This window comes from Mandrillus leucophaeus, unplaced genomic scaffold (assembly GCF_000951045.1).
Source record: "Mandrillus leucophaeus isolate KB7577 unplaced genomic scaffold, Mleu.le_1.0 Scaffold702, whole genome shotgun sequence".
NCBI classification, from domain to species: Eukaryota; Metazoa; Chordata; class Mammalia; order Primates; family Cercopithecidae; genus Mandrillus; species Mandrillus leucophaeus.
The window spans coordinates 229,615-255,191 of record NW_012107609.1 but is presented as its reverse complement, the minus strand read 5'-3'; the positions used below and the strand labels follow the sequence as shown (position 1 = coordinate 255,191).

Genomic DNA, 25,577 nt, shown 5'->3' with positions numbered 1-25,577 from the left:
TGCTAAATGCAGCCGCCTGGCACTTCACAGGCTGACGGCTCCCACTGAGCATCACACTCCAGCCCCTGGAGCCCACGTCCACTTGCAGAGAACAGCCATGACTGGCCCTGCACGGACCCTGCCCTTGGGCAACACGCAGGCAGGCCCACCGACTCGAGGCACGAATTCAAACTATGGCATCCACCTTCCTGTCAGTGGCAGAGGGCAGCGTGCCATGGAAAGCAGCTTTTGGCCAACATCCTTCACTCAGTATTGCTAATTATTCTTGTAAACAAAAACTGCAGTATCAGCAGGCAGGTTTGCAGATACTGCATTCTTGAATTTGTTTTGATTCACAGGTAAATATGATTTTAAAAAGCCATTCCCAAACATAGAAACTGTTGTTACTGATGTGACATGCACCTGAGAGAAATAAAATTCCAGTGGGGTCTCTTCCTGGAGGTCATGGCTCAAGGCCAGGCAGAGTGTGGTCTGCAGGCTGCCTGCATGGGGGCTCTGCATGCGTCCTGGGGTAGTATACGCTCCTGTGGGGCCCTGCATGCATCCGGGGATAGGACACTCTTCTGTGGGGTCCTGCATGCGTCCTGGGGTAGTATACGCTCCTGTGGGGCCCTGCATGCGTCCGGGGATAGGACACTCTTCTGTGGGGTCCTGCATGCATCTGGGAATAGGACACACAGCTGTGGGGCCCTGCATGCATCCGGGGGCAGGACACGCTCCTGCAGGGGCCCTGCATGCATCCTGGGGTAGTACATGCTCCTGCGGGGGCCCTGCATGTGTCCGGGAATAGGACACGCTCCTGTGGGGCCCTGCATGCGTCCGGGAATAGGACACACAGCTGTGGGGTCCTGCATGTGTCCGGGAATAGGACACGCTCCTGTGGGGTCCTGCATGCGTCCGGGAATAGGACACGCTCCTGCCAGTGCTTTCCCTACACCAAAAGGACCCACAGGCTGCCCAAGTGGCAGTAGCCTGAGCTGGTTTCAAGGAGTTTTATTTCTCTCTGCTACAAGAACATAAACAGAATTTCCTGGTGAGACGTACCAGGACCCCTGTCCTCCAATGCCTCTGAACAGACTGCGATGTATCAACTGAACGCTCAGTTTCCAGCCTCTGCTGGGAGCCACGCGTCAGGAAAGGACTTGGCGTGAATCCGTGGTTTCCTCCATTTCACCTTCTGCACAGCTAAACCAAGCGGAACACTTGGCTTTTTAATATGGGCAAAGTAAATGGTCCAGGAAGCTACTGTGAGCACAGGGATTCTCGGATTCTCAGCACAGGTGCGTCTACAAGGATCGTGATCCCCGCCTGAGAACACAGTGCCCCTGGGGCAGCCTTGGAGCCGGGAGCCGGGAGCAGGGAGGGAGGGAGCCAGCCTCACACAGACGGCATGAAGTTAGACATTTTTCTGCCCTGCGGGGACGGGAATGGGGTGGACCTCACTGCACGGATCTACGTCTTTATTACAGCAACACAAGACACGGCGAGGCGCTCCCGGCACGGAAAGGTGTGAACAGTCAGAAGCGTCTTCTGCTTGGTTGTTTGTGTTTTCAGTAGAGGCTGAAGAGTAGAAGTTGCCCTCCTTTCTCTTGAAACTCAGATTTCCTTGGTTTGTTCGTGTCTCTCCCACTGCGGGATGACTCCCCGGGGTCTTCGTCTCTGCTCCCTCTACACCTTGAGCCAGTGGCGGAGCTGGAAAGAAAACAGGTTTATTCCGAAATGGAGAGTGTGGCTGCTGGGAGAAGGGCAGCCCTGGGGCGATGCCCCGTCTTGTGGCTAAGAGCAGCTGAAGGCAGTGAGCAGCCTGCAGCCTCCCGGCCACGTGCCCTGGGAGATGGGGAGGCTCGTCGGGGGCCTGGACCAGCACGCCCCTGACGGGTGCCAGGGACCCGATGCCTCACTCAAACTTCTATAAATCAATTATTACTTGATTTTTTAAAAAGCTGTGAGACCGTGGTTGCCGTGGTGGCCATGGTGGCCTCTGGGGCATATTGATCAGCTGCTGAGCCTGAGAGATGCTGGGCACCCTCAATCCGAGGCTGGTTCCAGATTGTACCCCAGTGACTTGGGTGTGACGTGGTGATGTCACCTCTCCCCCAGGTCGCCCCACCTTCCTGGGGGCCTCAGATGCTCCATCCAAGTGACACGCTACCTCTGCAGCTCCGTCTTGCTCTCTGCGACCCGGGCGGGCGCAGGAGCAGGGTGTCCTGACTGCTGAGGGACTGATGACATAGACAAGAGCAGTTATTTAGACCGCCAGCAAATGTCGCTGCCTGCTATTATGCAGCCGTTAGTTCAGCCTGTTTGTGAGCACAAGCCCCTCGATAGCACTCAATGGCAAGAAGTGTGCTTCATAAACATTTCCAAACAGGGGCACGCAGGGCTGCTTCTAACAAAACTGTGCCAGCCATGGAAAGCCACTGAAGCTACCACTGGCCACATCACAGGTTCCTCCGGCCCCTCCACCGAAAGCCTGCAGGGACCTCCTCAGCCTGGGTGGGATCACACTGCAGGCCAGGGGTTTACCGGGGGCCTGGAGCAGCCACAGTTGACGCCAGCACAGGCAGCATCCAGGTGCAGCTCGGGGCTCAGTGAAGGAAGCTGGGGCAGGGAGCCCGGCCGGGACCCACAGCCAGGGGTGGCCCAGCGGCCGGAGCCCTAGAGCAGAGGTTCTGGGTGGCAGCCCCACTTCAGGCCAGCGATGAAGGAGCCACGCTTGGGACTCCGGCTGTGAGCCCCGTAGCCCCGGGGTGAAGCAGTTCTCTGTCCTGCCCTCTGACAGCAGCCGAAGGTCCCCCTCTGGAGGGAGGTGTGCTTGGGGGCTCCCAGATTCCCACAGAGTAAGATCAGGCCATAAATGTAAAATAAAGACTACAAACAGAAGAGGGCAGCCCACTCTACGCGAGTCCCCAGAAACCAGACCTCAGTTTGATCCCAAAGGACCGGAGCTGTTGCAACAGATTACAGGACGGCCACACAGGGGACCCTCGAAAAAGTGACACACGCACATCACAGTGATGAGAATTTCACAAGGAACAGCAGAGCACACGCGGCTTCCAGAGATGCAGTAGGAAAGAGAATGGCTGGGATGCTGAACTGGGCAGGGCAGTGGGAAGCGGAGCATCCATAGCTGAGCTACGGTTTGTTTACGTGACGGACGGTCAGGGACCAGTCACAGCAGGCGAAGCGTAGCTATGGACACAGACATTTCTGACCTAGACAGAATAACAGGGACCGAACAACCCCCAAATAAACAAAACACATACACCAATGGCCTTTCAGACTGTTGGCACCAGACCATAAGGGTCAGTGGTCCCCGAGGGGAGACAACAAGGAGCGCCCCCTGCCACCCTGCTCGCTGCCTCGAGGGAGTTTCCAGATTGCAGCACAGCGAGGGTGCAGCATGGTGCACTCCCTGGGTTGAGAGGCTGGAAAGGAGAGCGAGGGAAATGGAGGTGGCTGCAGTTTGCAGGCCAGAGCACCAGAGAGGAGGTGGCCACACAGAGAGAAGACCCGGGACGATGGCCCAGGACCCCCGCTGAGGGTTCAGTCGAGCACACCCGCTGTGTATGAGGAGGCTGGGGAGAGAACCGCGGACAGGACCAGAGGGAACCACCTCTGATGCCCACACAGGGCTGGGCACAGTGCCTGCTCCTCCAGCCAGGAACAATCACGATTCTCGGGGATTTGCATGGAATGTGCACAGGGTCTTGCTTCAGTAGGGGTTGGTTAGGGCTACACCAAATGTTGAAGCCAAATAATACACTTTTTAGGAACCTAGGAATATCTAGAGATGTAACAAATGAAATTGTAAGAATGGCAAGGGAAAGATCAAGCTAGACTCAGAGACAGATGGGTGCAGGGCAGGCAGTTTCCACAGTGTCTACTTTTCCTGCTGTGGGCTCACAAGGGTCTGTTTGTTATGTAGACAAATTAATAATTTAAAAATGGCCACATGTGGATTAATGATAAGAGTGTGCTACTCAACTGTGCACCTAAGATTCGAATGAAAACAAAATCTAAGTGAGGTAAGAGACCTGGAGGACCCGGGGCAAAGTGGATACACCAGAGCCTCATAACGGAAAACACAGAAAGGCAGACGGCAATCTTTCAACCTGTGGCTGCAAAATTCACGGAATGACAAGATTTGTGAATCCGCAGATGTGGCTACACAACATATCCAGAGAGGATAAATAAAAAGAAACCCAGGTCCCGACACTCCACAGTGAACCCGCAACACGGAAATTACAGGAACCTTGGCCGTGTGCAGGGGTGAGGACAGTGCCCACCACAGAGCAGGCTCACAGGTCCACACATCTCAGCACAGCCGTGGAACACTGCTGCTTCCAAAACGCAGGGAGAGTCACCGTCAGCCTGGACCCCCGAGCCCACAACAGTGCTCTCGTGAATGAGAACAGCATAAAGATGTTCCCAGACACCAACAGCAAGGGAGGTTAGCAAGAGACCTCCTCAAAGGAATGTCTGAAGGATGCTTTTTGAAAAGCAAGAAAATGGTCCTAGAAGGAAAGAAGTCTATAACAAAAGTATGGAAACCAATAAATACCAAGCATGCACATTAGTCCAAGGAACAGGATGAGTCCATACAAAATAATAACAGCAACGAGAACAGTAACAGTGTCTAATAACAGTGGGTTAAAAAGACAGAAATAGATCTCAGCAACCATGGCATATTCATCAGTAGGAGGAAGATTTAAGTCCTCGTAATGGGATGGGGTTAAAATACGGTTTAACTGTAGAGTTTAAGTGAAATATGTATGGTACAACCTCAAGAGTAGCTATTAAAAGGATAGAATAAGGCCAGGCACAGTGGCTCACGGCTGTAAACCCAGCATTCTGGGAGGCAGAGGTGGGCAGATCACTTGAGGTCAGGAGTTCGAGACCAGTCTGGCCAACACGATCAAACCCTGTCTCTACTAAAAACACAAAATTATCCAGGTGTGGTGGTGGGCGCCTGTAATCCCAGCCATTGAGTGGCTGAGGCAGGAAAATTGCTTGAACCCGGGAGGTGGAGGTTGCAGTGAGCAGAGATCACACCACTGCACTCCAGCCTGGGTGATGGAACAAGACTCCATCTCAAAAAAAAAAAAAAAGAATAAAGTATATAAGTTCTAAGCAAGTAGAGAGAAATAAACAGAATAATAAAAATGAGTGAACCAAGAAAGAAAAATCAATCTATAAAAAGGCAATAAGGGAGAAAGATAAACACTAAAAATGGGACAAATAGACTAGAAAGATAGTAGAATCAAGTTCAAATATATAAATAATCATAACAAATGTAAATGGATTAACCTGCCCAATTGTCAGAGTAAAAAATTCTAGGTGTATGCTGGGTTTGCAAAAGATACTTAAATCTTAAGATCGCTACAAAGGTGAAAGTTAACAGATTGCAAAAGATATTTCAGGCAAACTCAAAAGACAGCTGGTGCAACTGTATTCATCCCAGACAATCAGACTTTAAGACCAAAAGCATCATTAGGGGGCGAAGATGCGTTCACGTCAGCAGGAAGAGATGGTCATTCCAGACACGGATCAACCTCAGAAAACAGCCTCAGACTACAGAGAGCAAAACCGGATAGAACTGAGGGGAACAGCAGACAAATATACTATCGAGGAAGAATATGCCACAGGCATCTCTCAATTACTCACGGTCAAGCACCCCTAAAATTGAGAAAGTGTAGACAACGTGGGTAACACGATATACAAGCCTACTCAAATGGACAGAAGCAGAACTGTGTATTGACAATTAGAGAATAGCACATTCATCTAAAAGATGTGCAACATTTATCAAAGTTGATCAGGTGCAAGGCCCTAAAGAAGTCTCAATACATTTCATTTATTTGTTTATTTGTTTGTTTGTTTATTTTGAGATGGAGTCTCGCTCTGTCGCCCAGGCTGGAGTGCAGTGGCCGGATCTCGGCTCACTGCAAGCTCCACCTCCCGGGTTCCCGCCATTCTCCTGCCTCAGCCTCCTGAGTAGCTGGGACTACAGGCGCCTGCCACCATGCCTGGCTAATTTTTTTTTTTTTTGTATTTTTAGTAGAGACGAGGTTTCAGGGTGTCAGCCAGGATGGTCTGTGATCCGCTCGCCTAGGCCTCCCAAAGTGCTGGAATTACAGGCGTAAACCACCATGCCCGACCAATACATCTTAAATAATAGGTATCATGTGTGTTTGAGAACAATGAAATTAATTTGGAAATTAAAAACAAAAAGATGAGTAAAACATCCCCATATATTCGGCAATTTAAAAACAGACTTTTAAGCAAGTTATGAGTTGACAAAGTCACGATGGAAATTAAAATATACTTAGAACTAAAATATAAAGAAAAATGCTATGTAAAAAAATGTGGAATGCAGCACATGGAGTATTTTGAGGGAAATTCATAGCCTTGAGTGCTTACATTAGAAAAGAACAAAGGATGAAAATTAATAATCTAAAGTCCAAATTTAAAAGTTAGCAAAACTACAACAGAGTAGATCCAAGAAAAGCAGAGGAAGAAATGACAAAAACAGTAGCTGAGATTAATGCAACAGGACGCACAGCAAGAATCCCACATGAAGTCAAATTTGGATATCTGAGAAGACTAGCAAGATCCTATACAAAGTGTAAGACCCCCAGGTATAGGACTCTCAGAGGAGAGAGGCTCTGGTGGAGCTGGACCGGAGGCCAGTGGAGAGGGGCTGGCATCCCCTGGACGGATGGGGTGGGATGCCTGGACACTCCTCCTGTGTTTGGAGCAGGCAAGTCACTGAGAGGACAGAGGAAAGGGTGCCAAGGGAGGGAGGCAGAGCCCATACCAGAACCTGACTTGCTGGGAGGAGGAACAAGCTGGGCAGATGTGTGCCTAGAGGCGGCTTCTCCCCATTGCCTCCTGGCCTGTTCCCTGCTCAGCATCTTGTTCTGCCTGACATCACCCCCCACCTCCCAGGCACACGGTGCCCCCTCCCTCTGCCTGCATCCTTGCTCTTGCCCCATGCTGGGCTCCTCAGGCAGGTCCATGCTGGGCTCCTCAGGCGTGAGCTCATGAGACCCCTGCTGGGAGAACTGTTTACGAGGACGAGGTGCAGAGAGGTGGCCAGAGGGAAGAGGCAGGTCCGAGGTGGGGCCGTGGTGCCCTCCACACTACGACCTTCTCTCCCCTTTGCTGTGCATTGGACTCTGCTGTCAGCATCAGGCTGACTTTAGTGTCTGGAATCAGGTCAGAGCTGAGGCCGCTCTAGGGTGGAGGAGGACACTGCCACAGGCCCAGGGCACAGCCCAGGCTCTTCTCCTGCTGGCCAGCTCTGTGATCTTGGGCACATTCCAGGGCCTCTCTGGGTCTCAGGGACCCTTGTGTAGAGAGAGTGGTGGACTACCTCTTAGGTTTGTGGGAGTAAAAACACATCAAGTGTTTACTCTGTGTCTCAGGAATGCACCTGCTCCACTGCGTGCCATGAATGTGTGCGCACACACCTGGATGGCTCCCAGGGTGCAGGAAACACCTGGCGTGACCATCCTCTCACTTGAAGCCCGCCCTAGGCTCCCAGGCCTCTCCCAGCCCCTCCAGGGCTCCCTGTGGCTCCCCATGGCCAGGCCCAAGCCTCCCCTCCACTGTCCCTCGTGCCCCCATGAGGCGGGCAGGTCCCTTGCTGGTCCTTAAGCTGGCTCAGCCGGCCCCACAGGGCACTGCTCCCATGGTCTGGGACATGCCCAGGTCTTTGCAAGGGCCATGCTTTCCTCAGGGGTGCGTGCAGAAGCACCTCCCGGGGCCCCCGCGTCATGCGCCCCCGTCCCAGGTGCACGTCTCCATTGTCACCTGCCACCGCTGGTGGCCTGTCCTCATAGAGTGCATGCTGGCTAAGTAAATGAATACCATCTACACCAGCCTCGTCTACACCAGCCTCGGAGCCTTCTGGGGGCTAAGTACACCGAGCTTGGGATCATTCTGAATTCCCCTGAGAGAGGCCCAGCGGGGACCGCGACCTCACCGTGAACTGGCGCACCTCCCCTCTGTCCACCAGCTCGCGGTCCTTCTCGGGCGCGATGGCGTAGGCCAGTTTCTGAAAGAGAAGGAGAGTGCGGGGGCCAGTGCAGACCAGCACCCACCGCCAGCACCCACCACTGACTCACACTGCCAGGACCCTCACCTGCCAGCACCCTCACCACCAGCCCTCCTCACCTGTCAATGCCCACCCGCCAGTGTCCACACCACCAGCGCCCACCACTGACTTAACACTGCCAGTGCCCACACCGACCGGACAGCGGTCAGGCCTGAAGCGGACATCCTGACGGTCCCCTTAAAGTCTAGTGCAGAGCAGGACATCAGCATTTGAGCCCTCGCTTGAAATAAAACATGGTCCTGGAGATGGCCCTTGTCTCTAAGTCATCACATGTGCTGGGCTCTGAGTAAGAAAGTGCTCACACCCAGGTGGGCTGCCTCGGGGCCACCTGCAGCTGACATGTTCCAGGAGCACTTGCTTTTGGTCACCTGCAGCTCCTGGGGAGTGAATGCGGAACCTGCCTTTCTTTCGCTGCCTGCCGCAGCAGCTCCTGGGGCCTGGATGGCACCAAGTCCTCCCAGAGCAGGCAGCATCTTCAGGAGCTCACACTCGGAGACCTGGATGTCTGTGTCTGGATCTCTGAGGCCAGGTGAACCTCTCTGAGGGACCCCTGTGTGTGGCTCCACCCTATGTCATCACCACAATTCCACTTGCACCTGGCTCAACTGCTGAGGTTTTACTTGGCTTATGTTCAGAGTTTGGCTGTGCGAGGGGTAAGGGCACTGGCTATTCAGGCCCACCGGGTTGCAGGCGTCCTCCAGCTCTGTGGTGACCTGGGCCCCACCTCCCGAGTCCATCCAGCCTCCCAGAGGAGCTCTCTCCCTGCAGGGACTGCCTGGCTGCCCGCTTTTCCCCTGTGCTGGGTCCTGGCAGGTCAGCGCCTGGGGGTCTGAGAGGGACTGTCCACAGCAGGGTGTCATCAGCTTTCCTAGGGCCATAGCAGCCCCAGAGCCCCTCCCACTCCACAGAAGCCCCCAGCCACACACTGTGCTTTGCCTGCACTGGGCCCTGGCCTGGCCGGGCTGCTGGAGAGACGGGTTCAGTGCCAGCCTGGGAGCACCTGCGCATGTCTGAGCCCAGGGGACACCGTGTGGCCCTAAGGTGGATTCTTGAACACAGCAGGTGCCACTCCAGGGTTTTGCTGCTCAGGGCCAAGCCAGTTCTTTCCGAGAAAGGCTGGGATTTAAGGAAGCAGCTTCGGGGAGCTTCCAGTGGTGGGCTCTCAGGTGAGGGCAACCCTCTTCCAAGCAAGGCATGTCTTTGTGTCTTCCGGGAACCACAGAGCAGGGTGTTAAAGGAGGACCGCGTGACTGGTCCACCTGCCTTTCCTCCACACAAAGGTGGCAAAACCAAGCGAGGAAAGGAGGTGCGTGTCAGGGACTCCACAGAGCTTCCTCCACTGCCTGGGGCTCCAGCTGCCCCTGTTCAGCCAAAGTGGGGCTCGGTCCTGGGGGGAACTAGGTCACCCCTGATTCTACTGCCCTCAGATGGCTGCTGTGTCCGCCCCACCACACACCATAGTGTGTAGGCATGCATGCACTCAGTACACACAAACACTCGGACACACATGTGAGCACAGACCCAGGCGCACACACACGTGCACATGGAGACAGCACATACAGACACGGAGATACAGTGGACATACATACAGGTACATGCACACACAGACACATACACACATAGACACATACACGTGGACATAAAGACACACACATGAATACACATACATATACACACCCATGGACACAGGCGTGCAGGTGGACACACACACACACTGTTGTGGTGGCCACCTCCAGTCTCCTCCTCTTGGTCACAGATGACCCAGGCAGGTGAGGACTGGGGCCACGGACAGCCACGGAGCCTTTCTGGTGGCCTCGCACTCAGGTGAAGGTGCCGCGTCCAAATACCCACCTCTCGAAAGGACCCAGGCAGGCTGCAGAACTTGTAGGCCGCATAGATGGGCACCATGGCCATGGAGGACGTGGCGATGACCCAGCCCAGCGCGTTGGCCCAGTCGGGGAAGATGTAGGCTCCGTAGTGGGGGGGCCTGAAGGTCACGATGCTGACCACGACCACGAACTGAAACCAGCAGACACAGGTCAGGCAGCTCTCAGCCGGCGGTGCCAGGACAAAGCAGGGATGGGGCAGGCACTTCATGGCAGAGGGTCTCTCAGCCCCTACAGCTGTGCACATGCAGAACCCGGCCAGGCCTGCAGACATGGCAGCAGGGCATCCCAGGCAATCCATGTCCTCCTGAGGCATGATCTAGCCTGTCCTGTCCTATCCTGTTCCCTCCCCTCCCCTCCCCTCCTGTTTTGTCCCCTCTCCTCCCCTCCCATCCTATCGTGTTCTATCCCATCCCATCCTGTTCTATTACACCAGATCCTGTCCTACCCCGTCCCATCCCATCCCATTCCTTCCTGCTCTATCCCACCTTGTTCTATTCCTTGCTTGAAATCACAACAAACACAAAACTGGCCACCAGCCCGTCCACTGAATCTATGATCCATGGCCTGAAGACACAACTGTGACCCATGCAGGACCACCCTAGGGCCATCCGGGCTCCGTATCTCTACTCTTTCTAGAAGCAAATCTGATGAAGTCACAGACCTGTCTCAGAACCACCACCACGAAGGTAACACAGAGGGTGGGATGGATGCCACTTGGAGGGGCAGCTTCCCCCTCTCCGGAGGCTTCTCCTGAGGCAGCTCATGCATTTGTTCCTCCACTCCACAAACATGCACCGCCATCTAAAAAGATCCTCCACGTGCCTCCACATGCACCTCACACCTGAATGTGTTCTGTGCACCCACATGTGTACTGCGTGCCTACGTGTGTGTTCTGTGTACCTGAGTCCTTCCCAAGGAGACAAGGGAAGTTCTGATAGATACGGTTTATGATGTAGCTCAAAATGCATTTTTTTCCAAATTGTCCATTTTTCCTCAATTTCAGAAAAGTTAAAACATCCAAGCCTCGCACCCGAAAAGCATGTTGGATGCATGTCTCATGCCAGTCTCAGCATCTTCTTCACACGCTGCTTCGAGCCACCTGCAGGTTTGGAGCTGGGTAGTGAAGGACTGGGATGGGGGTTAGGGTTGTGTCTGTCACGTGACCAAGGCCAGGGTGGGCAGCAATTTGGCGAGCAAAGCCAGCGTCCTGGGGCATCTGGGATTGGGAGCCGGCCTCCGCTGCACAGAGAGCCCTGAGCATGCTTTAAAGAGCCACGCGTGCATCCCTGGACATGTCGGTCTTGCATATCTGACATGTAGGTATGGCTGTAACGTGCTTTCTTGTACTGTTCAACTTCTTGCTAGATACTGCTTTTCTTAGAAAGAACTATGCCTCCCCAGGCCACAGTCTGCCCATGTGAGTTGCCTTTGCTCCGGCATAATTTCCCTTTAGCAGTGCTGTGGCGTCATCTGCCACAGAGTCATCTGAACAAGTCTGGAGCGTGTACACCCCTTACAACCAGAGGCCAGCACACGCCAGAGGGCAGGGGACGACGCCACAGCCTGAAGAAATAGATGATAATACAGACATTGTGTTTCTGCTAAAATCAAAACTTCGTAGGACTTGCACTGTAATACTAAATATAAAATGACATAGAGCAATGAAATGGTCATGTTTCTCTCAAGTTGGCAAAATGAAGTCCTGTTTCGTATAGTTTGTAGGTTTATCTAAAAGTGTACGACATGTGTTTCTGTATGAAGTTCGAAGATTTAGTCTAAGATCAGTAGAACATTTTATCTCCTAAGATCGAGGTCAGCCCTCTGGGTGTTAAGAGGAGACACCCCCTCAAGGGGAGCCGACGTCCTCATGCAAAACGGCTGTTTCAGCTAAAGGCCGGGGAGAGCGGGAGGTGGGCGGGAGTCTGACTCTCCGGGAGGCCTTCTTCACTTTCCGCTGTGAACAGCCGTGTAGTCTGTGTCCTGTTAAAAGGCTGCCCCGTGCATCCAGGAGCCTTCAATGGGAGCCTCACAAGCACAGTTAACTGGGCTTGGAACACTTACGTGCAGTCATGCCACGCGGCCTGGAGCTCAGATATGGTGGAATTTCTACAAGATGCCGGGCGGCTTCTGTCACACTATGTCGAGCTTTTCCGGGATAGGGCCTGTCTCTCATCTCTTTCCTGTACCCTGGAACCTCTCTGCTTGCAACTACGGGGCTGTCCCACCTGCTGTGTGCAGGTGATGAGGGATCTCCACGCATGCAGGCCCTGCTGACCCCGGGACCAGCCTTGGTCCATGAGCGGGTGCGGCCTGAGTCCCCCGCCCTGTTTCAGGCCCCACCTCGTGCCTGCTGGACTGGGGAGGTGCTTCTCTCTGTGAACAGCTCACGGACACTCTGCTTAGACCGGGGCAGTTCTTAAGTCTCCTGCCCAGACCAGGCGGCACAGCTTTGCTTTGTGAGCCTCTGGGCCTCTGTGGTTCAGCCGGGGAAGCACTGCAGGCAATCCCTAATGGATGGGTGTGGCCACGTGCCAACAAAATTCTATTTACAAACTCCCACGGCCTTGCCTGGTGGGCCCTGACACAGCGGCCCGGCCCAGATGATAGAAGTAAGTGCCTACAGGACGCAGTGATGCTGCTGAGTCAGAGGGAGGCAACGGGACAGGGCCGAGGCCCCTGCTGAGCCAGAGGGAGGCCTGCGTGAGCAACGGGACAGGGCCAAGGTCCCTTTTACTCTCAGGGTCTCCAGCACTCGGCATCCTCTGTCCCCGCCACCCCGGAAGCTCTAACTTCAACCTTGATCCTCACGGGTAGAGGTGAGTGGATGGCCAGACTCACCTCCAGCTTCCCCTCCCAACACAGCGGTACAGCCCAAGTGCAGGCCTCACACGGGCTGTGGCAGGGGTCCAAGACCACCTGGGGCCACACCTGAGGTTTTCTTGGTGGGTCTAGAGGGTAGGGCGGAAGGCACCTTCAGGAGACTAGAGATGAGTTCGGGGACCAGCCTGCCCTTTCGGGCCGAGTCCTGAGGCCCCTGACTCCAGCCACGGTGAGCTCAGTCTCAAAGCAGCCTTTAGGGGCCCACCCCAGGTCCTGCCCGCAGCCTCCTGTGCACACAGTTTGCTCAAGCAACAACCCACATGCGGGCGCTGGACCTCGGGGCAGGTGCCAGAGTGGGGGCAGTGGGCAGGGGGAGGGGCAGGCGACCGGAGGTCCCTTACCAGGAGGAAGCAGGGGCTGACCAGCTTCCAGCACAGCCGCCAGTACAGGCTGGGCCGCTGCCCGGTCATCTGCTGGATGTCATCGCTGAACTGCCCGACGCCTGAGGGGAGAAGAGGCAGCATCAGCGCCCATCAGGGCAGTGCATTCCCCTGATGCTAGACACACGTGGGGGTCCTTGCTGACCCCCAAGGGTCCCACCTACCGGCCCCAGGCTCCGGCTGCACCCAGCCTCCTGTGGAAGGGGCCGGGCCACACCCCAGCCCACTGGGTGCCTCACTGACGGGTGGGAGCCCACATGTCCGCTCCACCCTGGAGACCCACCAGGAAGAGCCGCACCCCGGCAGGAGCTCCCCGCACCCCAGCAACAGCCCCTCAGGTCCCCCTCCTCATCCCACGGCTCTCCCTGCCTCCCTCTGCCACCGGTACTCCTTGTTCACTTAAAAAGATTGTGGTAAAATACATATAACATAAAACTTCCCATTTTAGCCATTTTTATGTGTAGAGTTCATAATGTATTAATACATTCACGTACTGTGTAACCATCACCACCACCATCTTCAGAACTCCATCTTCCAAAACGAAATTCTGCCCCCATGAAACGCCAACTCCTCCCGACCCCCAACCCCGGCCAGGCCCCGGCACCATCTGCTTTTTGTCTGAATGAATGTGACTCCTGTGGGCACCTCCCGTCAGTGGAGTCACGCAGCACGGGGCCTCTGCGACTGGCTTACTCCCTGGAGAGTGTCCCTGAGGCCACCCAAGCTGCAGCCACCTCAGCATTCCCTTTCGTTTTAGGGCCGAACCATATTCCGTCGTGTAAGTATACTGTTACTGTGTCTTCAGAAAAGCTATTTCGAGAAACATAATAAACATTTTTTTCTCCCCAAAAGCAAGTACCAGCAGCCTGCTTTAGAAAGGCCTATTTTTCTTTCACTGGTATCATCTAACTTCTAGGAACTGACCGTAAGACCTTAAGAGTGAGCTCTCCCCCCACATCTGGCCTGGTCTGTGACTCGTGTGCCTGCGGCTGATCTGCTGAGATCTGGGGCAAGTCTGGCAGTTGTCCCGCGTCCCCTCAGAAAGAAGCCTCCACGCGGAATCCCCTCTGCACACCCCACCCCGGCATCCGAGCCCTGGACATGAGAGATGGACGTGGGAGGCAGTGGGGATGCAGAGAGGTGAGGCCAGAAGAAGCCAAGGGGGGCGTCCCCAAGGCCCCTCAGCCCCCAGACCCTTCCTCCTGGGCCCCTGCTGGAGCAGGAGTCATCAGCTCCAAGACCTACAGGACCGCGGCGCGCTGGAAGCCCGGCGTATTCCGCAGCTTATTAGAGCACAGATTTTGTTTCATTTAGATGAGAGGGGTGTGGATTTCTCTTTGGAAAAACAACAGATCTCAGTCTTCGGAGGCTCAGTTCACCAGGGCCAGCTTCTGCCCATCTCCCGTGGTTCCAGAGGCCATGGCGCTGGTGAATTCGAGGCACTTTCTCCCTTCCTCTGTGAAGGTCTATGTTTTGTTCAGGGAACATGACAATGAAAGCAATAGACAAAGTATTGATTCCAGGCACCTGTGAAAGTACGACGACGTTGGTATTTCCCTTTTCTGTAGAGCAACACTGAAAACCAGCACTGAAAACAACATTCTCAGAATAGGAGCTATTTCTCTGATTTGTCTGAAAACCAGGGCATTTATCTGGCTATAAATTCCATGGCTCTGAGGCATGACCCCCTTGTTTGCAGGTGAGCTGGGCGTCCTCCAAAACTGGGGCTCACGCAGCACCACAGACGTTCAGCCGGATCCCCACATTTTTTTTTATTTTTTGAAACGGAGCCTCACTCTGTCGCCCAGGCTGGAGTGCAGTGGCACAGTCTTGGGTCACTGTAACCTCTGCCTTCCGGGTTCAAGCTGAATCATATTCTGTCATAAGTACACCATCGCTGTGTCTTCAGAAAAGCTGCAGCCTCCCGAGTGGCTGGGATTATAGCCGTGCGCCACCACGCCCGGATAATTTTTTTTTTTTTTTTTTTTTTTTGGTAGAGATGGGGTTTCACCATGATGGCCAGGACAGTCTTGATCTCTTGACTCGTGATCTGCCCACCTCAGCCTCCCAAAGTGCTGGGTCACAGGTCACTGCACCCAGCCTGCACGTTCATGGTGAGATGCCCGGGTTTAGCCTTGCCACCTCCCCGGAAGCGACCTGGCCAGGTGAGTGGAGCTGGCCCTCCGGCCCGTCTTACAGAAGAGAGAACTGAGGGGAGTCGAGGTGACTTGTCCAGGTCAGCATGCAGGGAAGGGGCAGCCCTGGCTCCAGGCTGGGTTTTCTGTTGCTGTTTAAACCCCTGGTGGACATCCCAGGACCCAGCTGGGGCAGACCAATGGGCCAGGAGCTGCACCCGTTGGGGCATCCGTTGGCGAGCTGCCCGCTGGTCATCAGGCCCCGACTGCTCTGGGGCTCTGGTCAGCAGGCAAGGCCATGACAGCACCTTTGAAATGCAGCATGTCACAACCCTGCTGAAACCCCAGCATGGATCTGATTGTGTGGGATGGGCTCGCCAGCGCCTCCAGCGTGGAGGCGGAAGACGCCCGGCCACTGTGAACACCTCTGACCACAGTGTGCGTCTTCCGGCCGCCATCCAAGCTAAGCACCTCACTGATCCCATCGAAAGGACAAGGGCCAAGCCTCTCCCCTGTGCGGAGCTGTGATGATCACAACCCAGGCTTCCGGCAGCTGAAAGGTGTGTCCTCACAGCGGCTTTGTCAGAAGGGGAGCGGCACAGCCACCAAACAAGAGGGCGTTGGCCTGGCTCCCTCTCCCCAGACTCACCGTAGAACCAGGCCACTCCGATGGCTTCGATGAGCACTCCAAAGAGGATGGACGTGCCGGCTGCAAAATGGTCCAGGAGTGTGAAGACGTAGATGCCACCCTGGAAGAGAGGGGAGCCTGTGAACCTGCAGAAGGGCTTTCCCCAAAGGTCAACCTGGCCCAGGACTCACTGTGCACACAAATGGTTTCACTCAGTGCAAACTCTGGTTTGAGTCCCTAAAATTCTATCCACATGCAGCTACTTAGGGCCACGTCTATCACAAAAAAATAAAAATAAAAATGACCTCTCCTTTCCCTTCCCAGGGCTCCGTGTGCAATTAGAAATAGAAGCAACCAAACGTGGAACTTGGCAGTGCCTCCCTTGGAGAGCACGTGGCCTGGGCTCCCCCTCCCATGTAGATAGGCTCTGCCACCCCTTCCCACGTAGATGGGCTCTGTCACCACACCCCCAGTGTCCCCCCGTCCCCAAACCCTAGAGGGAGGCAGCTTCAGCCTCGGGCGCTTCTAGGGGAGCTGTCCCAGTGCTGAAGTGACTCTGGGACCAAGCTCCCATATGCAGTTACCCTGTGCACTGCTGTGAGTCATTCTCTGGGGTGGGTGGGGACGCAGCTTCCTGAAAGTGCTGTGGTTCTGTCTGGCCTGACAGTCCCAGCCAGGGCGCCCCGTGCCACATGCTAAGGAGACATGACCAGGAGAAGGCGAAGCCGGCAAATGGTACGTACATTGGTGACACAGAACAGGGAGAGAAGGAAGGTCGCCAGGACGATGAACAGCGTGAAGAGCTCACGGTGTCTGTGCAGCAGCTGGAACTCGTCGATGAGCCCGGTGATCACCGACTCCATACCGCCCATCTGCACACAGAGCACAGGGTCGGGCTGCAGGCTGGCAGCGCTCCTGTCCACAGCCTGGGCCCCCTACTTGTCACCCAGGGGACGCACACCCAGAGAAGGACACGGAACAGGGGCCATGCGGCTGTCCAGGGTGCAGGACGCCTGGTAGTGAGGACAGCTGTTGGTGAGGGCTTCTATGGCGGCACAACCACAGGAGAGAGGACCCAGAGGGACCACTCTATCCACGGTAGGGGGTTTGCAGCGTCTTCGATGTCTCTGGGTGGGTAAGATGCGGTGTGGCTAAAACAACACCACCCTGTCCACTGCTGCTGCACAGGCTCGGCTCAGCCAGATTTTCCTGAGCAAGACGCACCCCCCACGCAAAGCTTTTGGGTGCACCTGGCCCGGCCATTGGCTACACCTTCTCGATGGAGCCTCCCAACTCCAGGCATCCTCCTGTGAGATGCCATCCAGGCACCTGACTCCTACGTAGTGACCTTCTTCACCTTGCTCGGTCTCGGTCCAGGCCCCCCCTTCATGCTCCCATGTCAGGAACACGAGGCCTGTGGTCAACCCAAGAGCTGTGGCCGAGCTGGATAGGATATGAGTGGGGGCCAGGTGCATGACCCGCGTTTATAAGGAAAGGGATTCTGGGTACTTAGGTCCCCTGCAGCTGACAGGGAAGAAGGAGCCTGAGAAAGTCTAGCAGGCCCAGGGCTGATCGAGGGCTCCACCTGCCACCCCCAGCAGCTGGAGGTGCAGGGGCCATACACAAAGCATTCAGGGCCAGGCCTGGGGTTGGTGGGTGCCAGGAATTGCTGTTGCCCTCCTCATTCCTCGTGGGGTCGCCGAGGGTTCCAGGGAAAGCCATGAGATATGAAGGACCTGCTGTGTGACCTCTAAGGCCCCACCACTCTGGTGTCCTGAGCCAAGTCTTTGGTGGCTGGGGCCCTGCTGCACGTGCGTGCATGTGTGTGCGCATGTGTGTGTGCATGTGTGTGCGCGCATGTGTGTGTGCGCTTGCGTGTGCGCATGTGTGTGTGCATGTGTGAGTGCATGCATGCATGTGCGTGTGTGCATGTGTGTGTGCGTGTGTGTTCATGTGTGTGTTCACGTATGTGTGTGCGTGCATTTGTGTATGTGTGTGTGCATGCGTTCGTGTATGTGTGTGTGCATGCATTCGTGTATGTGTGTGTACATGTATGTGCACATGTCCAGGATCTGTAGGTGGCTCAGGGCAGGGCACACGGGTACCCCAGAGTAGAGGGATAAAGGAAAAGTTAAACTCCAGTCACCACTGACCCCAGTCCCAAGAAAGGTCTCCCAAATAATCGCAGGGCTCGCCCAAGTTGAGCACAGGTCTGGGGGCCGTCCGTGAGCCCAGGGATCTTGCCTGGCCCTGGGAGGGCGGGGCCCCCTTGGGTGGAAGGAACCCAAGTGCCGAGCACAGGGCGGGTTACTCACAGCGCTGTCGATGCCCAGGGTGAGCAGCATGATGAAGAAGACCACGGCCCAGGCCGAGGACAGCGGGAGCGTGGCGATGGCCTCCGGGTAGATGATGAAAATCAGCCCCGGCCCTGAAACAGAACCCGCCCTGCTTGCCACAGAGCCCAGGCTGTGCTCTCCCACCCATCCTGCCGCACCCCGCCCCGAGAGGCCAACACGGCCTGTCACGGGCCTGTGGAGACTAGGGCGGTGTGGCCCTGCTGAACAGCCTCCCTCCTGTGCATCCAGCAGACCCTGGCCTGGGACTCAGGAAAACAGAAACCCAGAACCGATGGGAAGGCTTTGGTTCACGCCCACCACCCAGCAATGGAGCTCCTCCAAATTACCTGTGTCCTCGCGGGTTATGGGGGCACGGGGAGAAGGAGGGGCAGAAACAAGGGGAGGGCAGGAGGGATTTCCAGGCTGGTCCTGCCCTTCATCCCAGGGACACCTGCTAACGTCCTTCTAGTTAGTTTTTCCTGCACATATCATGTGATACACACGCAGGCACGTGCACGCACATATTTGTGCATTCAAACTCATCCATGCAAGAACACATCGACGTGTACACACACAAATAGACGCACGCACGGGCACGCACACACACACACACAAATAGACGCACGCACGGGCATGCGCACACACACACAAGAACACACACATCACACACGTCCACACTATTCAGTAGCCTAATTTCTAAATTTAGCAAAACATTAGGGATACGTTCCTGACCTCCGCCTTCCAGGCACACGAGGAAGCTGAGGTCCTCCCACCCTCCCGTGAGGTTAGACATGGCTGCACTTGGCCAATGCGCTGTGAACCCACGATGGGCGGGTCCCTGTGAGTGAAGCTTGGTAGAGGAGTGTGTGGTTTCTTTACCACTGCCCCTGCCACGGCATCCCGGAGGCCACATCGAGACGGGCTCCTATCAGCTGGGGCCCTGAGGGCTCAGAGGAGCAACACATCCTGACGGATACAGGGGCCCAGATGGTGGCTTCGAAGATAAGAGATAAACCTGCAACCTTGCTATCCCTGCAAGCTAGGGGCATGCCAGGTGAGGGGCGGCATGGCCAAGGTAGAGGAGGTGTCCCTGCACAGCTCTCTGGGGAGCTGACGCGTGCTTCCTGCTACGAGCAGGCAGACCTGGATGGAGGTGGAGGGGATAAGAGCGTGACAGGCATGCGACCAAAGTCAATGCAATTTGGTCTCCGATGACCCCAAAGTAAAAACCAGTCCCATAGGCAATTGACCATTGACCATTTCAGAAGCCTTGCATCCTCCACTGGCTGGCACTGTCTCCAGAGCCCAATCTGCCTGCAACAGAGTCCCCTGTCCTCAGCAGGCACGTGTCTGGCCCTAGCCTGCGGGAATAGGCCTGGGCCTGGCCTTTTAAATAATCAAAGGCCAGAGCCAGGGGCCGTTCCCAAAGGTCTTTCAGGGGCCTTACTGTCAGCCAAGCAGCGGGGTCAGACCTGGGCTCTCACAGCTCCTGGAGACCCTGGTGGATGGGGACAGTGTCCACGTGGGGTGGGGGAGGCAGGCTTGCCTGAGACGTTCCGGGGCTTGGATGGTACCAGCCAGGAGCCTGGGAAGATATTCATCAGCTCGGGGAACGTAATGTCAACACCCTTGCCTTCGTTTCTGTACCTGAGTTAACATTTCACCCTGTTTTCTTGAGAATTACGCCTGTAAATGACATTTACTTTGCTTGTTATGCAATGCACAGAACATTCAACTTTATTTTCAGGGGTTAATAGAGGTTTCTGCAAACTATGCTAATTTATCATAATAAAGGGCAAAAAGAATGGAGAAAATGCATAAATGCGGCACCGAGTAAATTTCACTGCCCTGCATTTATATGCATGATGCTCCCTTCCTCTCGCTTTGACTGAATTTTTTTTTCCTCAAGGAAAGAACATGGGCTTCGGAGGCCCGCCTCTGAGCTGCAGCTCTAGCCCCGACCCAGGCTTCCTGTTGCAAGCACGGAGGGGCTTTCAGGTCTCCGAGCCTGTTCCCACCTGCGGTGCAAGGGTCCTAGTGCCCCCCTCTGTGAGACTCAGATGGGGTCAAGGCTGCCCCCGCTTGGGGCTTGTCGCTCCCTGCCCTCCCTGAGCCCCAACACCCAGGCAGAGCTCAGTCAGCGACAACACCCACACCAGATGGGCTTTTCTGAGCACAATCATTCCTCACAAATGTAGCCTCCCCATACCCCCCACCCCCACCCCCGGAGAAGACAGTCCAGGGGAAGCAAGGATGGGGACGCAGGATGGGAGCCCACCCAACCCAGGGGCCCGTGTCTGGAGGGAAAGGGCCTCCTCCACAACCGTGTGGCAGAGCAGGCCTGGAGGCAGGCGGGGGTTCTGCTGGCTGACAGAGACTGAGAAGCCTCGGGACTCCCTGGAGCCCTCGGTTGGCCCAAGTTAGGGCTGCCAACGCCACAGCTTTCCACTGCAAGCACCAGAGCCAGGCAAGTGGCCCCGAGTGCCTGGACCCGCCCTCAGCCCCTGCACCTGTGCCCGTCCTGCCGGCTTCATCCTGCCTGGCTCACTTCGTGCTGCGGCTGAGGCCTCCCCGCCCTCAGCCCTGTCTCTTATACACATCTAGATGTGTATAAGAGACAGCCTGTGCCCGTCCTGCCGGCTTCATCCTGCCTGGCTCACTTCCTGCTGCGGCTGAGGCCTCCCCGCCCTCAGCCCCTGCACCTGTGCCCGTCCTGCCGGCTTCATCCTGCCTGGCTCACTTTGTGCTGCGGCTGAGACCTCCCCGCCCTCATTCCCTGCACCTGTGCCCGTCCTGCCGGCTTCATCCTGCCTGGCTCACTTCCTGCTGTGGCTGAGGCCTCCCTGCAACTCACCTGCGCCTGCCCAAGACCTGGACCCCTCCCCACCCTCTCGGAGACAACTCCAGGCATGCAGGGACACTCAGCGTCATACATCGGCCTGGGCAGCAGGCAGGGCCACCCTGTGCTGGAGGCCTCAGGGATCTCCTGGCTGCTCTGTGGCCAAGCTGACGTTCACGCCACCCCAGCCTGCCTCCAGGTGTTGCTGAAGCGGCTCATTTCTCCCCTTCCCTGAGCTGCACGTTCCCACACCACGTGGCAAGCAAACGTCTAGAGGGCCTCAGTGACAACATCCACGCCAGACCCTGGTGGCTCAGCCCCATGTGGCATCTGCAGGGAGCAGCCGAGGGACCAAGACACCAACCGTGCTGCTCAGTTGCATTTGGGCTTGAGGCTCCGCAGCCCAGGGTGGAGGGCCCGCGAGGGGCAGGGCCATACTGGGTTGTGCCTCCTTCAAGAGTGAGGCAGCAACTCTCACTGACGTCGCTCAGGGCCCGTTCGTCTCCTTCCTCTTTCACAAGGAAAAAGGCTTTGCTCAGAGCTCGGCACCGGGGGCTACGCGGAGCAGGCCCAGGCGTGGCAGGAGGGGCTCACCGTCCTTGGCCACGTCCCCGATGGGCACGCTGTGCTTCTGCGCCATGTACCCCAGGAAGGAGAAGACGACGAAGCCGGAGGAGAAGCTCGTCAGGGAGTTGATGGAGGTGGTGACTATCGCGTCCCTGGAAGAACAAGACAAGCCGTCTCAGGAACCAGCTGAGCTGCAGCAGCTGCAATTTTCCAGTCATTATTCTTAATTTACTGTGTCTGGGGAAGGGGGCGGGAGGTCTTTGGAGGGGCCGCTTTTCCCAGTGAGCACGGCCTTAGCAGCCTGGCAGAGCTGTCCTTGGACCACCTTGGCCCCCTGGCTGAGCTGCTCAAGGCTCAGCCATCAAGGCTCAGGGCGGGCAGAACAGACGACTGCCCCCGTGCCCCGCGAGTCTTGCTGTGGGCGCCTCACCCAGGGCAGAGCTTCCAGAACCTCCAGGAGCACACACTTCCCGGGGACCTTGCTAAGATGCAGATCCTGACTGGGGGGGTCTCATGGGGTCTCAGGGCCTGCGTTTCCCGTAAACTCCCAAGGGTGCTGGTGCTGCGGGCCTGGGGGCCCCACTCTGAGGGCTGAGAAACCAGAGGGCTGGAGGCAAGCAAGGGAGGAACAGGGAGGGTCCTGGGGTCGGACAGAGCACCAGCGTCCTCCTCCTGGGTTCCTGTGCGGCCTGTCGCCGGGGTGGAAGGACCCCACACACTTCATCTGCAGAGCACCTGGACCCAGGTGGACGCAGGTGCGCTGCAGGCAGGGGCTGCCTCGGGACCTGCCCTCCAGCGCCCACTCTCGGTGGAGCCTGTCTGTGGTCTCTCTGGCCATTCTGCTGCACACACTGTCCTTGTATTTTTACTGCGTTTCTATCCTCATGATGTGGAAGAAAGTAAGCACAAGTCCCTAAAGGTCAAAGAAAGCAGGTCCCAGATAAAATTCTGTTTCTGTTTTTAGGAGGATTTGGGGTCCAGCACGGGGCTTCAGGTGCCTGCTGGTAACACAGGGTGCACATGGGATGGGGGGACACACTCAGGGAGTTGTGAAGCTGGACCCTGAGCGAGGGGGGACAGAGACCCCGCTGGGGCTGGTGCGAGGGAGGAGGGTGTGTCCTTGTGCCAGGAGGGGCTGGCCTTGCTGCTCGGGGTCCTCAGTGGGGAATCTGGCCGCAGGTCAAACCTTGGCAGGTCCCTCCCAGGAGGCGACACACCCACGTGCTTCAGTGCCTTCTTTAAAGCTGAAATCAAAATCGTGTTGGGGGCTCCCTCCCTGTCGCTTCTGTCTGAAAGGCCACGCAGCTCCCACGCTTGCGGGTTCCGTTGATCCGCCCTGTCCTCATCCAGGAACGCACTATTTCTGGAGGTCAGCGACCCCTCCCCAGTATCGACGAGGCCCCTGCCTAGCCCTGCTAGGGGCTCACCTGTAGCAGTTGTTGGTGAACTTGTTGTAGCTGGAGAAGGCGATCAGGACCCCAAACCCCACGCCCAGGGAGAAGCACACCTGGGTGGCCGCGTCGATCCAAACCTGCAGAGCCAGAGGGCAGTGAGAGGCTGTCCCAGGAGAACGCAGGACCCGAGCACCCTCCCCATCCCAGCCCCACGCTGAGGCCTCTAAACTCAACACCATCCTCAAGAGGCAAATGGCAGCAGCGCGACTGGTGGAAGACGCAGCCTCAGGAAGTGAACCCTCCCTGAGAAGCAGGGCGCTGTCCGTGTTCACTGATCTGGGATTCCCCATGGAGTGTCAGGGCAGCGATTCCACAGAACCAGAGATGCCCTGCTCCACAGCCCTCAGAGCAGCACGGACCCATCCACACAGGACATGATTGTGGAGCCATGAAAACCCTCAGAACAGCACGGACCCATCCACGCAGGACAACCGCAGTGTCCTAAAAACCCTCAGAACAGCACGGACCCATCCACACAGGACAACCGCAGTGTCCTAAAAACCCTCAGAACAGCACGGACCCATCCACACAGGACATGATTGTGGAGCCATGAAAACCCTCAGAACAGCACGGACCCATCCACGCAGGACAACCGCAGTGTCCTAAAAACCCTCAGAACAGCACGGACCCATCCACACAGGACAACCGCAGTGTCCTAAAAACCCTCAGACCAGCAGCACGGACCCATCCACACAGGACAACCGCAGTGTCCTAAAACCCTCAGACCAGCACGGACCCATCCACATGCTGCATCATGGCGGCACCCTGATAGCTCTCGGAAAGTCATGAACTTATCCACACACGACATGCTGGCGGCGTCCTGATAGCCCTCAGAACAGCATGGACTCATCCACACTCACACCAGCCCTAGCGGGGTCTCCATCCTCCCTTGATCAGGGTCCGGCTTCACAACCCCCTGAGTGTGTCCCCCTGTCCCATGTGTGCCCTGCTGCATGATGGCAGTGCTCCGAAACCCCCAGAACAGCATAAACTCATCCACACGCTGCATGATGGTGGTGCCCTGATAACCCTCAGAACATCATGGATCAGCGACACGCTGCATGATGGCGGCTTCCTGATAACCCTCAGAAAGGCTTGGACTCATTCACATCCATATCCACGCTACATGATGATGGTGTCCTGATTGGACGCACACCAGCAATACCTGCTTTGTATTTTTCCCAAAACACGAGCAGTATAGGTGCACAGTAGCACCTGGGCATGGCCAGGAGCCCACCTGCAGCTTAGACGCTGGTGCTGTGCCTGCCCAACTTGGTGGATGGCACCCACGACTCTGGATGTGAAAGGAAAGGTGAGTGGGTCCATGATTGGACCACTGTGTATTTTAAAAAGTCAGCCACAACCTGCTAAGGTGAGGGCACTGTGGAGACCATTCAGTGACTCACATGCCCACCTTGCCCCTGCCTGGGCCTCGGATGGGGGAGAAGGAGCAGCCAAACCCCCTTGGAGGCATTTGAGGGACTAGTCAGCCAGGGCTGTTCCTGCAAGTCCATGAAGCCCATGGTACAGGCCTGTGGGCCAGGATGCTGAGACAGAGGCACCAGATGCTCCTGCTGGGGAGGTCAGGTGGGTCTCAGGGCATCCCAGGTCCCAGGTCAAGCTTGCCTGAGCTTGACTGAACGAGGGAACTGGGTGCTGCAGAGGGGGCGGGGCCCTCTGTCCATCGGGCAGCATGTCATAGCCTCAAGGCCACCCCAGGTCCTGGGACAGTGGGTTTGGGGGCAGATGGCCATACCCTGCAGTCAGGGCTGTGCAGATGGCCAGTGTCTCAGCATGAGGGGAGGAGCCAAGCCAAGAGTGGCTGGGTGGGCAGTGGGTGGAGAGGTTCATACCCTAATATGGCTCCCATGCTAGTCATCAGTCACCTGCCTGGCCAAGTGACTGCAGGCTGGATCAGGTGTCACAGGGGAGCATCTGCCGCCTCCTCACCCTGAGCTGTGTGTGCAGCTCAGGCCTCTGCCCAGTGCCACCCCAGAGCCAGTGCCCACGGCTGCCTCCCTGGGCCTCACCTAATGCACTTACACTCCAGGACCTGGAATTGTCTTTTCCTTCCATTTCTTTCCTGATTTCTCTTCACTATACATCAACCCATCATCTAGTATCTATCAATCACTCATCCATCTATCTGTCATCTATCACTGTCATCTATCAATCCATTACCAGTCTATCATCTATCTGTCATCTCTATAATCTATCAACCATATATCATCTATGAATATATGAAGTACATGCGTGTGTACATATCTATCGCCATCCATCCTGTTGTATATCCATCCTATCTACCTACCTACCTATCATCCATCCATCCACCCATCCATCATCCATCCAT

At 56.1% G+C, this 25,577-nt stretch overlaps 1 protein-coding gene across 1 annotated transcript in view; it reads right to left on the bottom strand.

Moving 5' to 3' along the window:
* Nucleotides 1-809: 809 nt before the first annotated feature.
* Nucleotides 810-25,577, bottom strand: part of SLC6A3 (solute carrier family 6 (neurotransmitter transporter), member 3) — a 48,783-nt gene continuing 24,015 nt past the window's right edge. The window contains exons 7-15 of the mRNA XM_011964729.1: nt 23,201-23,304; nt 21,801-21,925; nt 18,347-18,459; nt 16,775-16,903; nt 16,053-16,152; nt 13,230-13,330; nt 9,971-10,138; nt 7,988-8,059; nt 810-1,692 (exon numbers count right to left, since the gene is read on the bottom strand). Coding sequence (XP_011820119.1) covers nt 1,669-1,692; nt 7,988-8,059; nt 9,971-10,138; nt 13,230-13,330; nt 16,053-16,152; nt 16,775-16,903; nt 18,347-18,459; nt 21,801-21,925; nt 23,201-23,304 — 936 coding nt within the window. The 3' untranslated portion in view covers nt 810-1,668. The remainder of the gene's footprint in view (nt 1,693-7,987; nt 8,060-9,970; nt 10,139-13,229; nt 13,331-16,052; nt 16,153-16,774; nt 16,904-18,346; nt 18,460-21,800; nt 21,926-23,200; nt 23,305-25,577) is intronic.